The sequence below is a fragment of the Chelon labrosus genome (assembly GCF_963514085.1).
Source record: "Chelon labrosus genome assembly, chromosome: 2".
Taxonomy (NCBI): Eukaryota; Metazoa; Chordata; class Actinopteri; order Mugiliformes; family Mugilidae; genus Chelon; species Chelon labrosus.
In genome coordinates, this window is record NC_140338.1 from 34,822,295 (window position 1) to 34,843,753 (window position 21,459).

The 21,459-nt window shown below is 42.6% G+C and overlaps 1 protein-coding gene across 1 annotated transcript in view; it reads right to left on the reverse strand.

Annotated features, from left to right (window-relative positions):
- Nucleotides 1-416: 416 nt before the first annotated feature.
- The window catches only part of ccdc40 (coiled-coil domain 40 molecular ruler complex subunit), a gene marked incomplete at its 5' end in the record, with an annotated part of 30,601 nt that continues 9,558 nt past the window's right edge, over nt 417-21,459 (reverse strand). The window contains 11 exons of the mRNA XM_084566866.1: nt 417-1,056; nt 1,476-1,634; nt 1,723-1,911; nt 2,634-2,754; nt 3,066-3,157; nt 3,247-3,416; nt 3,610-3,823; nt 3,947-4,192; nt 11,653-11,835; nt 11,951-12,194; nt 20,671-20,792. Coding sequence (XP_084422992.1) covers nt 829-1,056; nt 1,476-1,634; nt 1,723-1,911; nt 2,634-2,754; nt 3,066-3,157; nt 3,247-3,416; nt 3,610-3,823; nt 3,947-4,192; nt 11,653-11,835; nt 11,951-12,194; nt 20,671-20,792 — 1,968 coding nt within the window. The 3' untranslated portion in view covers nt 417-828. The remainder of the gene's footprint in view (nt 1,057-1,475; nt 1,635-1,722; nt 1,912-2,633; nt 2,755-3,065; nt 3,158-3,246; nt 3,417-3,609; nt 3,824-3,946; nt 4,193-11,652; nt 11,836-11,950; nt 12,195-20,670; nt 20,793-21,459) is intronic.

Below are 21,459 nucleotides of genomic sequence, written 5' to 3' on the forward strand. Positions count from 1 at the left end.
TATAATTAATCATAGCCTATCATTATTTTTATTTTTTTTATTTATTTTTTTATCTAGCAATGAATTGTCATTGATATAAAAAATCTAATGCTTTCAGACTAATTCACCACAGTTTGTGGCAAAATTAATTCACAAGTGAGGCCATATTTATACAAACGAATAAATATATGAAAATCATGACTGTTTAGCTATTATTTAACATGAACAATAATGTAAACTGTCATGTCGAGTGCTGCTGCAAATATCTGAAAAAGTTGGTGTGCTTTCATAATTTTGAATTCACTGAATGATTTTTTTGAGGACAGAGAAGATGCTGTTTGAAACCCACCTTCCAATACTGTCAAATATTTGTTATGTTCCTTAACAAATATATGAACATAAACAACTCACATGTGCTACTGATAGCTCAGTGCATGAATAATATTTGAAATGATTTTAAAAAACTGCATTCCCAACTTCCTCAATGCAGCTCTCTGTTCTGCAAAACAAGGAAGTATTGCTAGTTGGACCGTGGGGGAAACATAAATAACACAAAATGCGTAACTGAAAATGGTTCCCATATGTTACACTGACAGTTATATAGATTAGACTACAGTTTTTTAATCCAGTATTTCCATACCGGATTAAAAAAGTGACTATGAAAGACTTCTGTGTGTACTTCATTTATTTTCTCATGTTGTTTACAATCAGTATTTCATTTGACACATAGAATAAAGTAAACATTAAAATAAATGAGCTCTCAGTCCTCTCAGGCCACATTATCTAATCTTTCCCTGCCATCGTCACCACTTCCTTTTCTGTTCTCACTGTCACTTCTTTATCTTCCCCTCACTCCATGGTTTGTGCAGCCAGTGATAGTCCCCGGAGTGCACCCTGGTGCTGGGGGAACTCCTCGCACATGTGGTGCAAGATGGTGCTGGCAGTGTGAATACGCTGCTTCTGGCTCAGCAGAGCTGCTCCCACTGACTCACTGGTGGATGAGGCCTGGTAGCTGCCCTCACACACTCTCTGCAGTACCTTGGTCCGACTCTGAAGAGTCACTAGATGGGCAAGGTTCTAGACGGATAGGACATAAAGAATGGGAGAGGACATATTTTGTGCTTCCACTTGTTAGAAAACTTACAGGATTAATCATAGAGGGTGGCAGAAGCAATGAGTAGTTGTATCTGTGGCTCATGGTGTTTTCCATGAGTAGAAACTGTGATGCACAAGCATAAGTGACCAAAAAAAACTTCAAAAACATTCTCACCACATCTTAATGAGAATTATACAATGCTGACTAACTGAGCACATATTTCAGCTCTGCATGAATGACACATGCAAAGTATTATTTATTACTTTAAGAATGAGGAACTTCAATGCAGCACCAGTGCATGTACAAACCAGCAGATTTCAGAAATATACAGCAGATTTACAATTTATTCATGTGTACTTATGTCTAATACTGTGGTACTACTACCGTATGTGCTCCTTACCCCATCTTTGGTGTCCTGTAGGTTTACAAACTCAGAGTCAAGGATGCAGCTGGTGCCACAAACTTCGATCAGCTTCTGCTTCTGCTGCACAAGCCTGTCGCTCAGACTCACCTGGCTCTTCTGGAGCTCCCTGATCACCTGCTCACTCTCTGCCACAGCCTGAACGCACACACAAAAATTTAATTTAAGATAACTGCGCAACCTGCTCCAAGTGTACTAGCAGATATGGAAAGTTCACTTGTCCTACTTTGTGCTTCTCCTGAATTTTGTGCTGGAGGCCCTGTATGAAGCGCCTCAGCTCGCCCTTTGTGGTCTGTTTCTGCAAGCTGTGCACAATGGCCTCCTTGTGCAGGACTATTGTTTCCCTCCTCGCCACAGTTGCTTCACTTTCCCTTAGCAGCCGCTCCTGTTGCTTCATCAGCTGGTTAAGTCGCATCTGCACAAACACAAACACAAACACTCATTGAGTGGTGTCAACAAACATTAATGCAAATATAAAACCAATAAAGGATATATGTTGTACTTTACTGAGTTACTTTAGTTGACCCAGCAACACATTTTTTGCTTACTAAACATATACAATCACTATGCTATTGTACTGTACATTACAATAACTTTAAGTACTGTATGTGCAATTGCTCAAAATGAAAGTACTATTATTAATATTATACTACTATATAATTAGTTTATTTATATCCCCATGCTTCAAAGACACCAAATGGTTATGATAAAAATTTGAATAACAATGTAAAGTGACATTAATCTTGACATGGACTACCTCCATCACTCCCTGTTGTGCCTTCAACAACAACACAGGGATTTTTATCAGGTAATTATTTTGCAAAGTAAACACCACTTAGCTACCTGATCTGTCTGTGTCATGCTCTTATTTCTGTTGCCAGTATCGAAAAAAAGATAAATATGATAAAAATAATTTTTTTACAGAGCAGGTGAGGGAAATAAAAGGTGAAACATGTTGTTTTTTTTAACATCTGGAAGTTCAATTCTGGACAACATTTTGCTGCATCTGACAAAGATTATACCTTAAAAACTGTATCAGAGGTCAGGCCATAATCAAGGAGTGTAGTGTTTGCATATCTAGATGTAATATTAATGTTTATTGTCTCATTGCATAATCATATTGTGCTTGCTGTTTACCTCCATGCGATGTATTTCAACTTTTATCACCTGGATGTCTCCCTGGCCCACCTCCGAGTCCACTGCTGAACGAGTCTCCTTTACAAGCTGGATCTTCTTTTCCCACAGCATGATTTGCCGCCTACAGGGCACAAATTCAGAAGCATGCATACAAGTAACACATGCCAATAAAGCAACCAGTATGTGAGTCATAACCAACAAATATGTGAGACTACTCTGTACAGCACTTTGGTCAACATTTGCTGTATAAATAAACTGACAATGACATTAACATATTTTTTCTAATGTAATAAATCAGATGGATATGTGCTACCGTTAAAGTGTTACTAAATAATAAAATATTACCTATACCATATATCATATTCATCAGGGAATAACATTTTTAAGTTGATTAACACAAAAATAAATGAACAAGGGCAAAATGTGACTGACTCAGCCTCTAGCAGACTGCTGAGGAGCCGCTCTTTCTCCTCCTGTGTCTTCTCATGCTTCATCTGTATCTGGACAGACTCCTGTTCCGCCTCCTAGCCATATTAATTCACATTTAATAATTATTTACTTGAAAACTGCAGAAAATTGCAAATTTAAATGTAACTAAGCAACTGTGTCGTGCCTTCAGTCTGTAAAGGAAGTCTGTCTCCATGAGTGTGTTCTCCTGCTCCAGAGAGTGGCTCAGCTGTCTGTTCTTGCCTAGCAGAGTGTTGAGCTTCAGCAGGTCTCTCTTCAGCATCTTTGAGTTCTTCTCCAGCTCATTTTCTTCTCGATGTCCTACTTCAATCTGACCTAGGGGGTTGGAGTTGGTGTCAAAGTTGTTTGAGTAGATAGAGCTAGTGATTAGATAGAGTCAAGTGTTAAGTGGTTAAACCTTCACATATAGTTTTCAGACTTGCTCTTTACTAGCTTAAGATAACAAATGGCCTAAAACTATCATTTACTGACAGCTGACTGACTGTGTAACCTTGTGTATACTGCTTACTCTCCAGGCGAATTTTCTTCTGCTGCATTCCAGTGTATTCTGTCTGCAGTTTGTGCATCTCCCTGCTGTTGGCCTCCATCTCCAGTGTCAGTCCTACTAGAGCCCCCTGACATCTCATCCAGAGCTGCTGGTCACTCTTGATATCTGCTGTCAGCTCCTCAATCTGAGCCATCATTGCCTCCACCTTGATTTGCAGAGGATTCAGGTCTTCATGCTGGGAACAGATGTACACACATCACAAAAGCAGCTTTTTATTCTCCATTCCCAGTCACTTCCATTCATTTATCCACATAAAGAACAGACAGCCAAGAAGTACTTCTTCCCCACAATCTCTCACCCCAGTGTTGGCGAGAATTTGAGAAATCTTGGTGCTGTAGTTGGCGACTGCCGTCTGTTTCTGGTCAATGAGTTTAATAAATGAAGAAATCTTAGTCTGGTGGACAGTCAGTAACTTGTTGCACTTTGCAGTCTCCTCATCTAAGGTCTCCTGGGTGTGGGCCAGGCTGTAGACGTGTTGGTCAATCTGTTGGCTCTCAAGTCTAACAGCAAATATTTTGTTCTCCAGCTGCTGCAAATGACATATCTAGAAGGGAGAAAGAGATGATGAGCAACACAAAAATGTATTACTTTTAAGCATTATCCTTAGGGTATCATGAATCTGTTGTTTTTACAGTTTTGTGTCTTTCCACTTTGTATGGGGTGTTACATACTGAAGCATTAAAGGGCCAATCTGTGTCTCTGAATGAAGCGTTTATAATAATAAGACCCTAACTACATAGACTGTATATAAAGACTGAGGACAGTCAAAGCAATATACTGTATATACTAGAGTACCCCCTAGTGGGCGGCTGCAGTCGATGTTAGTGGATGGGGCTTGGGCCAAACTTATACACAAAATCACACGTCGAATATTTTTTGTCAATTTTTCTGAGAAGTTTCGTTTTAGTTTTTTTTTGACGCTATGGAAACAAAATGTGACATCATGATGACTAACGGTTGCCATGACAACAGCAAGTATGGACGGATCATTGATAATATGGCTCCATTGGTGGAAGTGGGGACATCCATATTTTGTACAGTCTATGTGTGTTACCTCAGCTTGGTGACATGGTGTGAACTAATGATTGTTGTCACTGACTTTCATTATGGAAAATGTACAGCAAAGTTCTATGATATCCATAAAGTTATTCAAGAATATATTAGTATAATAACCGATATTGAATGTGTATAATACACTAATTACTGCTGGGACCTGAACCCAGTGGTGAGCTATGGAAACTCGCCATGCATAACCAAGTTGTGAACCACATGACTTCTTTGTCTTGGAAACAAAGGAAGCACCAGAACTCTAAGTGCCACAATCCTCCAGGTGTGAAAACTGATCCAGCAGTCTTCACTGGCCGACTGTAGCATGTGACCTCTGAGGTCATCAGGTCATATAAAAGCCCTGCTTGGCCATTGTTCTCTCTCTTCTCCTCAACTCTTCTCCTCTTCTCCTCATCTCCACACCTCTTCTGTGGAGACCCCCACTCCTCAGCTGCAGCTGGCTGCCTGAGTAGCCTGCTAGCAGAGCAGCTACTCCAGGCCTCTTTCTTCACAGCAACAAGAGCCTGCTTGAAATCTGCACAACTCTATTAGCCAACAAACAGAAGGTTTGCAGGCTATCTCCTCAAACAACAGGAGCGACACAGCTAGTTACCATCAAGCTGCTAACAAGCTACTTCAAAGGACTTCAAGGAGCGGCCAGTTTCCCTCCAACGTCTGCCATCAGGTACACATGGCAAAGACTGCCTCTCAGTACTGGAACTCCAGCACGGCTCTTCCACCAGGAACCGCCAGCGAAAGGAGCAACACGCCAGAAATCGACTTTTCCACCAAAACTGGTAGTATGTTCTGGCCTAGTCAAGCTAAGCTAAGCATAGAACTATGAACTTTGATTTGATGTGATATTTGTTTTTATTGAGTTGTTGTGATCATAAGGTTATAGTATAGCTGGCTCTGCCACATTGTTAAGCTGATGTTAGTTTAGGTTATGCAGCACAAAGACTCATGGTCTCTTGCATGCTAAACTAACCATCCTTCCTCTAACCTGGCACCTCATGAAACTCTTATCACATTCCACACATGCACTCAGCCAACACGTGGTCTGAGTGCCCCTACTTGATCAGCCATCTTGTTTTCTTTGTTTGGGGCCTCAAGTCCTCAGCAGCCATTTTGACACACCCACACAAACTGTAGCTCTGCTGAAGAAGAAGAAGAAGAGAGCTTTCAGATGAGGGAATAAGGAGGAGCTGGAGACTGTACAGAAGGAGCTGAGAAAGAAGATCAGGGAAAGAAAGGCCAGCTACAGGAGGAAGATGGAGGAGCAGCTGCAGCAGCAGGACATCAGAGGGGTGTAGAGAAGCCTGGAAACCATTTCGGGCTAAAAAAAACACCCCATGTCGGCAGTGGGTCAACGATCTAAATCTACATTTCAATAGGTTTGATCAAGCACCCACTCCTCCCCCCATGCAGCAGGTCTCTCACTTGCTGACACCTGGCTTATGCCCTCCTCACTCAGCCTCTCACACCTGTGGCTCACCAGACCATATACTTACATCTTCACACCAAGATGGAGCCACTCATCCCCCATCCCTGTCCTTCACAGCAGAGCATGTGAGAAAAGAACTCAGGAAGATAAAAATGAGGAAAGCAGCTGGACCGGATGGTATCATCTCCAGGCTCCTTAAGTCCTGTGCAGATGAACTGTGTGGAGTTATGGAGCATGTCTTCGACCTGAGCCTTGAGCTGAGAGTGGTACCACAGATTTGGAAGACCTCGTGCATGGTACCGGTGCCCAAAACATTGCACCCTAAAGACCCTCAGCAGCTACAGACTGGTGGCTCTAACATTCCACATGATGGAGACACTGATACTGGGACATCTCTGCTCTGAGGTGGGCCCCTCCAGGGACCCACTACAGTTTGCCTACCGTCCTAATGTTGGAGTGGAGGACACCGTTATCTTCCTGCTACACCAAGCTCTCTCTGTCACCTGGAAAAGCCCGGCAGCACTGTGAGAATCACATTTTTTGATTTTTCAAGTGCGTTCAACACCATCCAGCCGGTGATTCGGAGGGACAAACTGGAGAGGATGGGTGTGGACCACCAGTCCTGGCCCCATTTCTTTTCACCCTCTACACAGCAGACTTCAAACACAACACCGACAGCTGTGTACTGCTGAAGTTCACAGCTGCTGAAGTGCTGACGACTCTGCGATTGTCGGCCTCATCAGAGATGATGACGACGCAGAGTACAGAGGACTGACGGGGAACTTTGTCTTTCTGAGGCAACTGAGGTCTTTTGGAGTGAAAGGGGCACTCCTGAAGACCTTCTATGACTCTGTAGTGGCATCAGCCATCCTGTACGGAGTGGTCCGCTGGAACAGTGGCATCACAGAGAGGGAGAGGAAGAAGCTGGATAAGATCATCAGGAAGTCCAGCTCTTGTCCTTGGACTCAGTGAGGGAGGTGGGTGATGTAGAGATAAGTCCTGCTAGGTGACTTAGAATGTTAGGGTTGTCATGGCAACAATAGAGAGAGCAACGTTTCCTGGACCTAACAGCTGGTGTGTCTCTGATAGGCTCCTGCCTCCTTACGTCTTGACTTAGCAATACTGCTACGACATGGTGTCAGAAGTTAATTAGTCAGAAGTTAATTAGTAGCCAAGTGAGTCGTCAGCTGGCGGTTTGTTATTTTTTTCGTGAAAAAAGTGTCTTTTTAGTGTTAGTGATGCCAACCGCTGCGCGGAAGGAAACGGTTTGTAACTTTGTAGCTTACAGTAACGTTACCAAGGCAACGGATCGACAGCGTTCATCATTAACCAGTTTCAAGTTGCTCCACCGGAGAAATTCTCATTTAAAACAGAGGACTGGCCGAAATGGATCAAATGATTTGACAGATTTCGCATCGCTTCAGGTTTGGAAACCCAAGCAGACGAAAATCAAGTGAATGCTTTGATCTACACAATGGGCGAGGAGGCAGAAGACATTCTAACGTCCTTGCACCTAACGGCTGATGAAGCAAGTGAGTACCACACAGTCAAAGAGAAGTTGGACGCTCACTTCGTTGCTCGCAGGAACGTCATATATGAACGGGCTATGTTTAATCAATGGCAGCAAGAGTCGGTCGAGTCAGCTGACTCGTTCATCACTGCGTTACATTGCCTGGCAGAGCACTGCGGATACGGCGCGTTACATGACGAGATGGTGAGAGACAGACTGGTCGTGGGTCTGAGAGACAAACGTCTATCAGAGAGATTACAGCTGGATCCTGAAATGACACTACAGAAAGCTGTCACTTTAGTTAAACAGAGTGAACACGTGAAAAAGCAAAACGAACTGCTAAAAGCTGACTGCAAAGGAGACCTGATGAACACACAGCTGGACAGCATGCACGCACAGCAGCGCGGTGGTGCAAAACAAAACAGGCTCAACCACGGTCCAAACCAGTGTTCAGTAAATCACAGAACAGACCATGCAGAAGGTGTGGGGACACAAGAGGACACGGCCAATGTCCAGCAAAGGATGCAACATGCAACCATTGCAGAAAAAAAGGACATTATGCTCGAGTCTGTAGGTCAAAAAAGTTACATGAGGTGAATATGGCCACAATGTCACACACACAGGATAGTGATGAAGAATATGGAGTTTCTTTCCTGGGCTCAATGTCAACAGAGACAGGGGACAGTGTTGGTCCCTGGATGACTGAGGTAAAAATGGATGGCCACAAAGCAGTGTTTAAAATTGACACAGGCGCAGATGTGACAGCCATACCCAAAGAACTGTATGACGAGGGCCAGTACGATCAGCTATCAAAAGCTACATTGGTTCTAAAAGGGCCAGGAGGAAACCTGCAGCTGGTCGTCAGCCTGGACACAAGCGAGGTGGTGAAGCAGGAATTCCCAAAGCTCTTCTCTGGACTCGGAAAAATGGGGGATGAGTACACCATCGTACTCAAGAAAGATGCAAAGCCTTTCGCAGTCTCAACACCTAGGCGAGTCTCACTTCCCCTCCCAAAGTCAAAAAGGAGCTAAATCGCATGGAGCAGCAAGGTGTCATCTCAAAAGTGGAGCAGAGCACAGCATCAGAAATCAACTTCCCTCGGTGACAGATAAAGCAGTATTGTGCTGAGGGATGGCCAGACAAGTTCTCAATAGGCCAGGTGCTCCAGCCATATCTGCCATTTCAAGGAGAAATGACAGTTCAAAGTGGCTTGCTTCTCTACAGCAGCAGACTTGTCATTCCGCCATCGCTCAGAGCAGATATACTAGCCAAGCTGCACAAGGGTCATCTCGGCATAACCAAATGCAGGGAGAGAGCCAAGACATCAGTATGGTGGCCTGGACTCAACAAAGAACTGACAAAACTGATAGAGAGTTGTGATACATGCACCAGAGAGAGAACAACCCTGAGAGAAACAATGTTGCCCACTGAGTTCCCGCAAAGGCCATGGTCTACAGTAAGAGCAGACCTGTTTCAAATGAAAGACAGACAGTATTTAGTCATAGTGGATTATTATTCTCGCTTCTTTGAAGTAACAAAATTTACTTTCACAACATCAGAGGCTGTGATTGAACACTTCAAGTCTATCTTTGCTCGTCATGGCATACCAGAAGTGGTGCGCACAGACAATGGCCCACAGTTTGCTTCAGAGAAATTTCAGAAGTTTGCACAGGATTGGAGCTTCGGCCACATCACCTCCAGTCCACACTTCCCACAAACTGTGGGTCCACTGCAGGAACACGCAGAGCGGGCTGTGAGGACGATTAAAAATCTCCTCAAGAAATCCAGTGACCCCTATCTGGCCCTGATGGCCTGTCGCTCTGCTCCTCTGGCCAATGGATACAGTCCCACAGAGCTACTCATGGGGAGGAAGATCCGCACAACAATTCCTGTCCTTCCCTCCCAGCTCAACCCATCATGTACAGATAGGGAGGACTTGAAAAGAAAGGAGCAAAGCTACAGACAGAAACAGCAGCAGAACTACAACCGTCGCCACGCAGCATGTGACATGCTGGAACTGCAGCCCAGTGACCACGTGTGGGTCAAGGACATACAACAGAGAGGCACCGTGGTGTCCACTGCAGGAACACCCAGATTCTACATCGTGGAGACTTCAAGAGGCAGCCTGCGGAGGAACAGATTCCATCTCTCGCAGACTCCTGTGGCGCCTGCCACACCCACCGAGATCCCTGACCTGTCATTGGAAAATACCACTCCAGCGGCAGATCCTGCTAGATCTACTGACAGATCCATCACCCCTGAAAGGTGAGACTTAAGTCACAAACACACTCCAGTGAACGAGAGACGCTACCCTGTCAGAGTCAGGACTGCTTCAGTTCGCTTGAACTACGAAAAAATGTGAACACCTACCCTGAGTGAATGCTGGGTAACAATAATTCCCTCACTCAGTGGAAGAGCCTGGGCTCTTGAGATAGAAATGTATATACTGTGTGTTTTTAAAAAAAATAAAAAAATAAATAAAAAAAGGTGACTGTGATCGTATACGTGTGAATGTATATATTTATATACTATTGGTTTATTGTTACAACTAGAAAAGCTGTGTTTATTGGATAGTTTCCTCATGTCTAGTCAGACGTTTTTAAAGTAAGGTCTCTCTTGGAAACTAACTGGAAAAGGGAGATGTAGAGATAAGTCCTGCTAGGTGACTTAGAATGTTAGGGTTGTCATGGCAACAATAAACAGAGCAACATTTCCTGGACCTAACAGCTAGTGTGTCTCTGATAGGCTCCTGCCTCCTTATGTCTTGACTTGGCAATAACGCTACGACAGGTGACAGGAGAGTTCTGGCTATACTGTCCTCCATGCTGGACAATGAGTCCCACCCCCTGCATGGTGACCTGACAGCACTGAGGAGCAGCTTCAGTGACAGACTACTTCACCCTCGATGTGTGAAGGAAAGATACAGAAGGTCTGCTGCTGTTAGGCTTCAAAATAAGCACTCCTTATATGTGCAATATCAATACACCATAAGGTGTAATAACTTTATAACACAGCTACACCAGTCTGTACAATATCTGACTATTCAATCTGCGCAATCTCTGCCATTTCTGTATGCTGTTGCAAACTGCAATTTCACCATTGTGGGACAAATAAAGATTTTTCTTATTCTTATAAACTACACTGTAGTTAGATTGTATGTTTTTACTTTTATTCTTGTTAATAAATATCTTTAAACATACCTGTTGTTTGTTTAATATTGCACATGAGTGAATTTTGCCAACCTCTACACTGTCAAGAACTCCAAATTCATTCAACTTTAACTAGTTGTTCATGTAGTAATTTTGTTTATAGTTAAGTTATCCCAAAATTGACAATTTGGTAAATATTGTAAGATATGATGATTGTATGATTTGATGAATTGGCTATCTTTTCCCTTCTCAGAAGGGTGGTGCCCTGAGGTGATCTAGTAATTTAGATCAAATTATTTAATAATATATAATTATTTGTAATAATTATTAATTATTCATGATAGCCAAACCCCAGTATTTAGTGCCGTTAGTACACAGGCCCAACATTACTAAACACACTGAACACACTAATTTGCCACAAACATAATTAAATCAGACTTTCAATTGAAAAAGCACATACAGTACATAAACATTTATTTGGACAAGTTTGACTGCCAAGCTTAGTGGAACATGTCCAGTGTTAATATGGAACCCAATGAAACAGTTTTTTAATATTTTTGGGGGGGTTAAAATATGGTCAAATGACATGTTATCTCATTTTATGAAATGGATAAGGATTAAGGTGAGTCTTAAGACTTATCTTATTACTACTTTCAGTGGGTACAGCAAGCTTACTGGAATCTAAAGTAAAATCTAAAGTAAAAACGTCAGCTGCTTCAAATTTAATAGCTCTTGTGAGATCCACAGCTGTAAATCACTGATTTGGGACTAAAAGAGCTCACTCAACAATGATAAAGGCTTTCTCATAGCCTAAACATTCTTGAAGCTTTTCCCTTCGTAAGTGCAATCTTTACCTTCTCGTTCTTGAGACTGCCTTTCTTACTGGTGAGCCATTGGGAGTACTTGGCAGACTTGTTGTGGCTGAGCTTCTGGTGCATGTAAGTCATAATCTTGTCCTCTAGCTCCAGGCGCACAGCACTCTCTTTTTCCACCTGCCTCTGCTGATACTTCAGTTCAGCTTGGTGTGTACTGGCTTCCTAGGAAAATCAAGGAGTAAAGAAGAGAGAAACAAGCGAGAATCAGTGTGGAATAGTACACAATTTGACAAATCTACACACTGGACAAACACAGGAACATTTGCCTTCTATCTACCTTTGTGTGTATGGAGAGAGTACGCTCTGTCTCGCGCAGAGTGTTGAGACAGGTGCTGTAGTGGGCCTGCAGAGCCTCTTGCTGAACCTGCTTCTGACTGATCAGCTTTCTGGAAGTAGCGCCATCTATCTGAGACCAGTTCAACTGCATAGTCAGTGACTCATTTTGCTCCTGCTCTGCAGTGGTGGACTTCTTGTAGCCTTCAATCTCTCTGTCCAGCAAGATCAGCTGGTGCTTGACCGCTCTGAAGGAACCAAGCAGTAATGAAAATGGATGTTATTATCAGTGGCGGTTCTACATTGAATTACTCACCGGGCGAGACCCCCTCCAAGCGCCCCCCGCCCCCCGTGAAAAGAAATGACACAAAATTTTGCATAAACAGCCATGTTTTATTATAACAATATAAGTGAAACAGAAAGTTATATTTCTCAGTTGCACAATTCCTTCAATAGAACATTTGAAAATCACACTGGAGAGAATTCAGTTATTCAACTATTGCAATTACAACAGGAAACTCACTTTTTAAGGTGCACAGTCTCCACCTCCAACATTGCCAAAAGACAATGAACACAATTCTGCACAAAAACAGTATAAGTTATCAGAACTTAAATAAATGTGCTCTATATACATAAATGTGGCAAAAATATACACAATCGGATATATAAAACAAACAATAATATAAAATATTAAGAATAATATGCAAATACAATATAGAATGGATATTCTAAATAGCACAAATCCTTCATCACACAAATAACACACTAAAGAAAATCTAATTATTACACTATTGCACTAAGAACAGAAAACACTAATAAGCTACAACCTGACCTTTCTGGCCTTCCTTTTTTTTTTGTGATCGATTCTTTATTGAAATAAAGACAAAATACAGCACTCAAACGTAGAATTTTCAATTTTCAACACCCACACCCCATGAACAAACTACCCCCCCACCCCCGGTCTCTCTCAGAAAAAAATAAAATAAATAAAAAATAGAACATTCTGCACTTTTTATGGCATATCATGTTGCACTCTGTCCTTCACCAGTCTATGAGCCACCTCCCACTCCCGAAGAGTTTTAACGCTGGCTCCATGTAATCGGGCAACAGAACACTCCATCAAAACTATATCAAGAAAGGTGTTGGCCCACTGCTGCCAGGTCAAAGAATGTGGTGGTTGCCATCGTAGAGCCAACATTTTTTTGGCAGCAGTGAGACCCCCCCACAGAACACATCTCTGTTGCAGGGTCAGATCTAGAGGGGAGTCGTCATTAAGTAGGAGCAACAATAGCGAGAGTGGGACCCTGATTCCAAGTATGTCGCTTAATGTATGACAAACTTTTTCCCAGAATTCGGCCACCCCTGGGCATTCCCAGTACATATGGATAAAGGATCCCAGGACACCTAATGAACATAAATCACAATTGGGAGATGGAATGATTTTCATAGAATGTCGCTTTTTAGGTGTGAGATACATCCTATGGACAAATTTGAAGTGTATTAGCATATGGTCTGGATTCTTAGATGTGTCCCTCAAGTTTTTCCATATTTTGTCCCAACAAATGTCTTCATTTGCTACAGAAAGATCCCTATGCCATGTAGCTTCCACTGGCAGTGACTTGTGAGGGTCAGAAATGAATTTGTAAAGTTTAGAAACCACTCCCCACGTTGAACCAGTTGAAAATAGTAATTTATGAAGAGGATGTGTAGGGAGCACTGAGCCCCATGGAACACCATAAGCCCGCATAGCTGATCTTAACTGAAGGTAGAAGAAAAAGGATGTTCCTGGTAAATTATACTCAGCCTTCAAGTCGTTAAAAGCCCGTAGACCACTATCAACACACAGGTCTTTTAAAACAACCAGTCTCATTTCCACAGTGGGAAACACTGTGGAAATGAGACTGGTTTACTGTCAATAAGAAGTGAAAAATTGTTGAAAATTGGTGAGTGTTTGTGCCATTTAGGGTCCGAACGCACATGCTTCATTACAGCCCGATAAGTTGTGAGTAGAGAAGAAATTACAGGGCCTAAGTGTAATTTGGCCGTTTTCAGTGGGATATTGGAATATACTAGGTCCTGTAGTCTATGAGGGAGGGAAAGGTTCTCCTCAATCAATCTCCAAGTCACAGAGGAGCTAGGATTAAACTATATGGAAAGAGGACGCAGTGCATATGACCAAAAATACATCTTGAAATTTGGCAAGGCAAGTCCTCCCTGGGACCTATCACGCTGGAGAGTTAAAAGTTTTAAGCGAGGCCTCTTTCCTTTCCATATAAACTTAGAAATCAACTTGTGCAATTTCTCCCAGTAGCCAATAGGAGGGGCGAGAGGTATCATAGAAGAATAAAAGTTTACCCGAGGTAGAACATCCATTTTTACTGTGGATATACGAGCTTGTAATGATAATGGAAGTTTCGTCCAGCTCTCAAGGTCTCTCTCTACCTTTCTGTAAATATCTTGAAAATTTTTTAGGCCAATGACTGAGGTAGAAGGAAAAATATCAACACCCAGATATTTAAAACTCTTAACAATTGGTATACAGGAGGGCAAGGAAACCTGACATGCAGCTGAGTTTAAGTGCATCAACCCTGACTTATTCCAGTTTATTTTGTATCCGGATAGAGAACTAAACGACTCAAAAGTAGACAGAAGATGCGGTATAGAAGAATCAGCCTCACCTATGCAAAGAAGAACATCATCAGCATATAACGAAATCCGATGATGTGTATTACAAAAAGTAATTGGGTTCACTAACGGATGTTGTCTGATTTTCTGGGCTAATGGTTCAAGGGATAAAACAAATAATAGAGGTGAAAGAGGGCATCCTTGACGGGTTCCCCTAAATACAGAAAACTGGGTAGAGCACAAATTGCCTGTACAAACCATTGCAGAGGGACTGGCATATAGGATTTTAATCATATCAATGAATTTAGTTCCTAGCCCAAATTTAGCCAAAACTGTCCAGAGATATTCCCATTCCAACCTATCAAACGCTTTCTCAGCATCCAGTGATAGAACTGAACAGGGAGAGTCAATGCACTCAATGTACACTTTAGTCAGATATGTGTATCTATGACAGATGTATGTTTATCTTGCTGTTCTCTTCTCTTCTCTCTTTGCTGTTCTCTTCTCTCTTTCTTCTGTCTGTACCCGGCTGGCCTTAGGCAGATGGGTCCCTCCATATGAGCTGGGTTCTGCTCGAGGTTTCTTCCTGTTAAAAGGGAGTTTTTCCTTGCCACCGTTGCCTTCAGGCTTGCTCTGGGGGTTTCAGGCCGGGTTTTTGTAAAGCGTCTTGAGACGATTTGTATTGTTATTGACGCTATATAAATAAAATTGAATTGAATTGAATTGAATGCTACCTGCAGCATGTATAATGTGCAGCAAGCGACGCACATTATCAGATGCTAGACGAGTTTTAATAAAACCAGCTTGATCATCATGTATTAATTTGTTAAGATGCATTTCCAATCGGGTTGCAAGTACCTTGGAATACAATTTGACATCACCATTCAGAAGGGAGAGAGGTCTGTAGTTGCCACATTGAGTCGCATCCTTGTTTGGTTTTGGAAGTAATGTAATTATAGCTGTGTTTGCACTTTGATTGAATGCACCCTTGTCAATAGCCGTATTAATCATATTTAACAGTGGTGGTCCCAATTCATCCCAGAATGCACCGTATAACTCTGGTGGAATCCCATCCCAACCTGGGGATTTACCCTTCTTCATGTTAACAAGAGCCTTTTTTAGCTCATCTAGGGAAATAGGGGCATTAAGTGACATGGATTCATCATCAGACAAAGAGGGGAGATGGAGTTCCTCAAGAAAATTTGTGCACATATTTACATCAAATTAAATTTCAGATTTATTAAGATTAGAGTAGAAAATTTAAAATTCTGTATTGATACCCCGAGGATCGCTTAAAACCCCAAGGGGTGTTCTAATTGCCATAATATTTGAGTACTTCTCCTGATTTTTTAACCTCAACGCTAAAAGATTACTCGGCCTGGCTCCATTGAAATAATATGTTCTTCTGGTTCTATGCATTAAAAACTCTGCTCTGCGTCTCAACAAGGAGTTTAGTTCAGTCCGTGTCACTGCAATTCTCATTCACAAAGTCTCAGAAAATGTACCCTGTTGTTGAGTCTCAAGGCTGGATAGGGTATTTTCCAACTCAGTTATCTTGTTAAGCCTCTTTTTATTCAGATGGGATGAAAATGAAATTGAAGAGTCCCTAATACAGCCTTTTATGGCATCCCATGGATATCTAGAGTCATTAACTGAACCTGTATTACCTTTGAGAAAACCACAAAAGTCTTCGTTTTTCAGAAGTGAGACATTAAACCGCCAACGAGAGGCTTTGGGAGGTGTGCCCAAAAGTGTAAAATGCGCCGATACCATACTGTGATCAGACAAAGGGCAGGGCTTAATTACAACATTATGGATCTCAGAGAAAGATGTAGATGAAGCTAAGATATAATCTATCCTTGAGAAACTGTGATGTCTAGATGAGTAAAATGTGTATTGTTTAGACGTAGGATTGATGGTACGGTACAGATCTGTTAAACTGAGTGCCGACAAAAAATTCTGAAAATCATTGGACGCTCGTAGCTGGATAGGCGTGGAACGCTGAACAGATTTATCCAACGCTGAATTCACAAAAGAGTTCATATCAGCCCCGAGAATAAGTGAAAATTCCTGAAGATGCAGTAGTATTGAGGTTAAATTAGGAAAAAAATCTGGTTCATATTGAGATGGAGCGTAAATGGAAACAAAGGCAAATTTACGCCCAGATATAACAGCTTTAACATAAGAAACCCTACCATCCCCACTACCAAATTTCCCTAATATGTTTACAGAAAGATTCCGTTTCAGTACCACTAAAGAGCCCCTGGTTTTGGTGTCCAGCGACGCAGATGCAGCAACATAACAGTATTTATTTGAAAAACGACGAACATCTGCATTTCTTAAATGAGATTCCTGTATGAAAGCGACATCCGCATGCTGTCTGCGAAGAAGATCAAGACAGGCTGTGCGCTTAATTTGACCATTCAGCCCATTAACATTCCAACTAATGACGTGTAAACTACTCATACTGACTGATAATAGTTAGATGTAAATCACAATCCATTCAGTCACTAAGCGTGCAATCATAAACTACAAAGAGTGCGATGAACTGATTAAAAAAAAAGACGAAAATACTGAGAGAGACCCCTCCCACCCCAACACCCCAGTCATCCAAAACCCACCTTACTCCGAGGAACGGGAGAAGGCATAAACTTAGAACCCACGCACAAACACTCAAAAATATTAACAACAACAAAAATTCCTGTCTCCTCCCATGGAGACGCATACCCCCCCATAGGTTGGACCCGTGATCCTCAGGTGGCATGATCCTCCCTAATGCCCCGCAGCCACCCCCCTCTATATGCAAGAATAAAAGAATCATACTGTTTTAACGACTGCCACAAAACTAAACCAGTGAGCAAATAAATGAGGAGTGGCATAATAAGATGTATAATAATAATAATAATACTAATAACAACAATATAGAAAATAAAAAATAAATTGTGCGTTCAAATCTCTAGCCCTACGCAGTCTAAAACTTTAAATTAGATCAGTAGACACACATTCCAAGGTAAGGACCAACGTCCATTAATCCGCATACAATAAAGAACATTGCACATATAAGTCAAAAAGCAATGACACGTCTAAGGAGGCATTACTGAACATATAAACAGCTGCTCTCATGCACAACATATAAGAGCAGCCCAGCTGACTAAATTACCTGAATAAATGTGTGTTTCAGTCTTTGATGGAATCAACAAAGTCCTTCGCCTCTTGAGGTGTGTTGAAGACTTTGCTCACCTCTCCGCGCATAGCCCTCAGTTTCGCAGGATACAGAAGGAAAGTGCGGAAGTTCAGCTTCTGCAGGGTGCCCATTATATCAGAGAAAGCCAGTCGGTGCTTGAAGGTGTGAGGGCTGTAGTCAGGAGCGAAGCGGATCATCTTTCCTTCCATTTCCACGGCAGCGTTACGTGCAGCTGTGAGGATCTTGTCTCTATCGGTAAAACGGAGAAACTTTACAATCAGAGTTCGAGACACGGGTTTGCCATTGGCATCTTCTTTAGGAGCGCCTACTCGGTGGGCCCGCATAATCTCAACTGGATCCAGCTGTGGGAACCATCGTGGGATTGCATCGGATAGGTATGCCAGAGCATGCACTGTCGCAGCATTTTCGGGTATTCCGTGGATTCTGATGTTATCTCTGCGCGACCGGTCTTCCATATCAGCTATCTTATCCTCCAGTCGGCCATGTTGTTCGGTCAACCTGCCCACAGCCATTGACAGCCGGTCCACCTCCGCCAGACGGTTCTCACATGTCTCCATATAATCAGTACACTTCGAAATGTTTTCCTGTATGGTAACCATCTCACCCCGAAGTTCAGTAGTTTGAGCATCCACCAAAGCCTGTGTTTTAATCGTGAGCCGAGCGACCACATCATCCACAAGAGTAGGGATAGCCTCTTTGATAGCCTCAGCGACTGCTAGCTTAACTAGCTCAGCTAACTCCTCGTTATCAGCTGAACGACAAAGTTGTTTACCGGTTGCTTTCCTTGAGCTTGAAGCCATCACGTGTACAAAACGTTTTCAAAAACCAGAAAAGTGGGCAGAAGTTTTAAAAAAAGGCACAAAGTATGAAACTATTATTAAATTTTTGGGGGATGACTGCAGCAGCACGAACAAAGCCTCCTACATCCTTCGTGGTGGTCACGTGACTCCCCCTTTCTGGCCTTCCTTGATGCAAAATCATAGCCTAGAATCTAATTACTTTGCTTTGCTTATTTGCTTCCAGGGGCAGTCTAGTTACTCTCCGTTGACTTGAGATTTCGAAAAATCCAAGATGGACCGGGCCAATCACGAGTTGGTGGGCAGGCTTAACATGATGACGACTGACCTGCGACCATAAGTTCCGTGAATTACGCGTGAATTCCCCATCCTGCTAGAACTACCAGAACGATGGCTGCTGCTAGCGAACAACTTTCTTTTGATCGGCTTTGGCCGCCACTCTGAAAGACTTGAAGTTAAGCTTTTCCAGAGAATGTCTAATAGGAAGCCTAATAGGAATAATAATAATAGGAATCCGTAGACGGGCTCTGGCTTTTCTCTGACAAAGGAACTCTCTTTTCCGTCGCTCTGAATGTCACCTTCTTCGTTGCTCTGATTGCGTTGCTATCCTGTTGCGTGGAGAGGGAGTTTGAAAGACAACCGTTTATCCCACCCCTCCGGTTGAGCCCTGTCTATGGAGAGTGCCCAGACCCTACATTTAATGTGGGTCTGGCTCGTCAGGCTAGCAAAATCATCAATAATGGCATCATATGAAATCTGCTCCCCTATTGAGTGATTGATACTAATGACGGCAAGGCCAGTGAGCCTTGAAGGGTGGAGACCACTCCAGAAGAGACCTGTGTAGCTGATGAGGTAGATGGCAGGTCTTGTCTAGCAGGGGAGGTGGGTGGCTCATCCTGACCAGTGGTAGAGGATGCTCCAAAATATGCCCCTGAAATTTCAATTGAATTGCAACTGAAACTGACATCAAAAGACTACAATATAACTCTTACAAAACATCCATGAATTGCAAATTTAAATAAACATGCCCTTACATGCTAAATGTCTGTCGTTAGACGCTATATTAATCTATCTTTCATGGAGGAACAATTAGCTCCTTGGTTACTGCCTCCAATTCTATGCTTGGCACACTTTTCATTATGACTGGTTAAACTATGTCTTGTCATGAAATAGAGTTGTAGCAAATGGCAAATGTTCATCTTTGAAACTACCTACACATATGAACAATCCGTTGGCTAATTACAGGACCCAACATGATGGAAATAAATAATAACTGAACTTGTAACAGTTTTGTTGCAAAGCACAATCTTACGGTGAAATTAGATCTGGTGTTTGTTAAGACGAATTACTGTTGTATAAGCATTGCAAGCATCATAGCAAAAAGGCTAACAAACGTATACCACCAATTAACATTAGCCCTTCACTCATGACATGGATACTGTAACCATACAGAGAGAACATAGCATACCTTTATATTTTGCTCGTTTCTCCTCTTCCTCTTTTCTTTTTTTCCTAAATTGGTCACCTGATGGCTTTGACCTTTTTCTGTCCATCTCTGCGTTTATTTGACACTCGACAATCAACAGATTTCCCATCCCCCAACGCTGTCACTCACGACCAGAAGTCAAGACTAAACCAATTCACCTTGGTGACCACATAATCGCTTTGTATTACCTATTTTTAGTTGGCCATTTCACACAACAGGGGCAGCTGCAGGGGGTGCCAATTTGCCAATTCCCCATACAGTGATATGACAGATAGTAGAAAACCATGTAGCTGCGAAGATTTGTATATTTTTTCCCAAGTCCTCGTGCCGCCCCCCTTGTTTCATGAAAAAATGCTGCCCCGGGAGGGTAGATAAACATATCTTCAAATGTTGAAACAATCTATTCTAATGATAATATCAATTTGAGTTTTTTCATTTATTCGTCTAGTTTGAAACCAACCAACACTTTAAACCAACAATCCACCACTGAAACATCATCCCCAAGATACTGTCTCCTGCAGGGACATCATCTGTTACATATACACTATAATCACATTTAAAGTGAATCGGTAGCAGATTGATATTGAGCCTTCCTTTTCCTTCGTTCTCACCGCATGGCCTCCTGCATGGCACTGAAGGCCTCATCTCGTCTCCTCATACCCATGAGGCTGCTATTCCACTGCTGCAGCAGCTGTTTACGGGCCATCAACAGAGACTCCATTTCCATCTCCGCCTGGAGAAATAAACAAGAAAGGTGTTAAGGCTGATGCTGTTTTGATACTTCACTAACCTTTATATCTACACTATACTTAGACCTCAACACCCCCTCTAAACACCCCTCTAGCTTGCAGCCACTCTCCCTTTCATGCAATTCACCAGCACTCTACTCTGCCGGACTCAAGCTGTACCATGCCACCAGATAGTCGACTGTGCCATACAGTTAGTCATGCTCCAGTCATTTCTGATTTCAGTCATTTTTGGCTTTGCCAATTTCTTCCTGCAAACTCCTTAAGCCTGACTTCAGACCTCCTAACTCCTAACTTAAGTGGATCTGATGACTCTGCAATTGTAGGGTGTATAAGCGGTGGGCGGGATGAGGAGGAATATAGAAGGCTGGTGGATGGATTTGTGGGGTGGGCTGGAAGGAATCACCTGCTGCTTAACGTGGACAAGACCAAAGAGATGGTGATTGACTTCAGGAGGAAGGGAACAGCTCCTCTGCCCCTCAGCATCCTGGGTAGGGATGTGGAGATGGTGGAGGATTACAAATACCTGGGAGTGACCATCGATAACAGACTGAACTGGAGGACCAACAGTACAGCTGTGTAAAAGAAGGGCTGCAGCAGACTCTATTTCCTGAGGAAACTGAGGTCCTTCTATGTGTGCAGCAAGATGCTGGA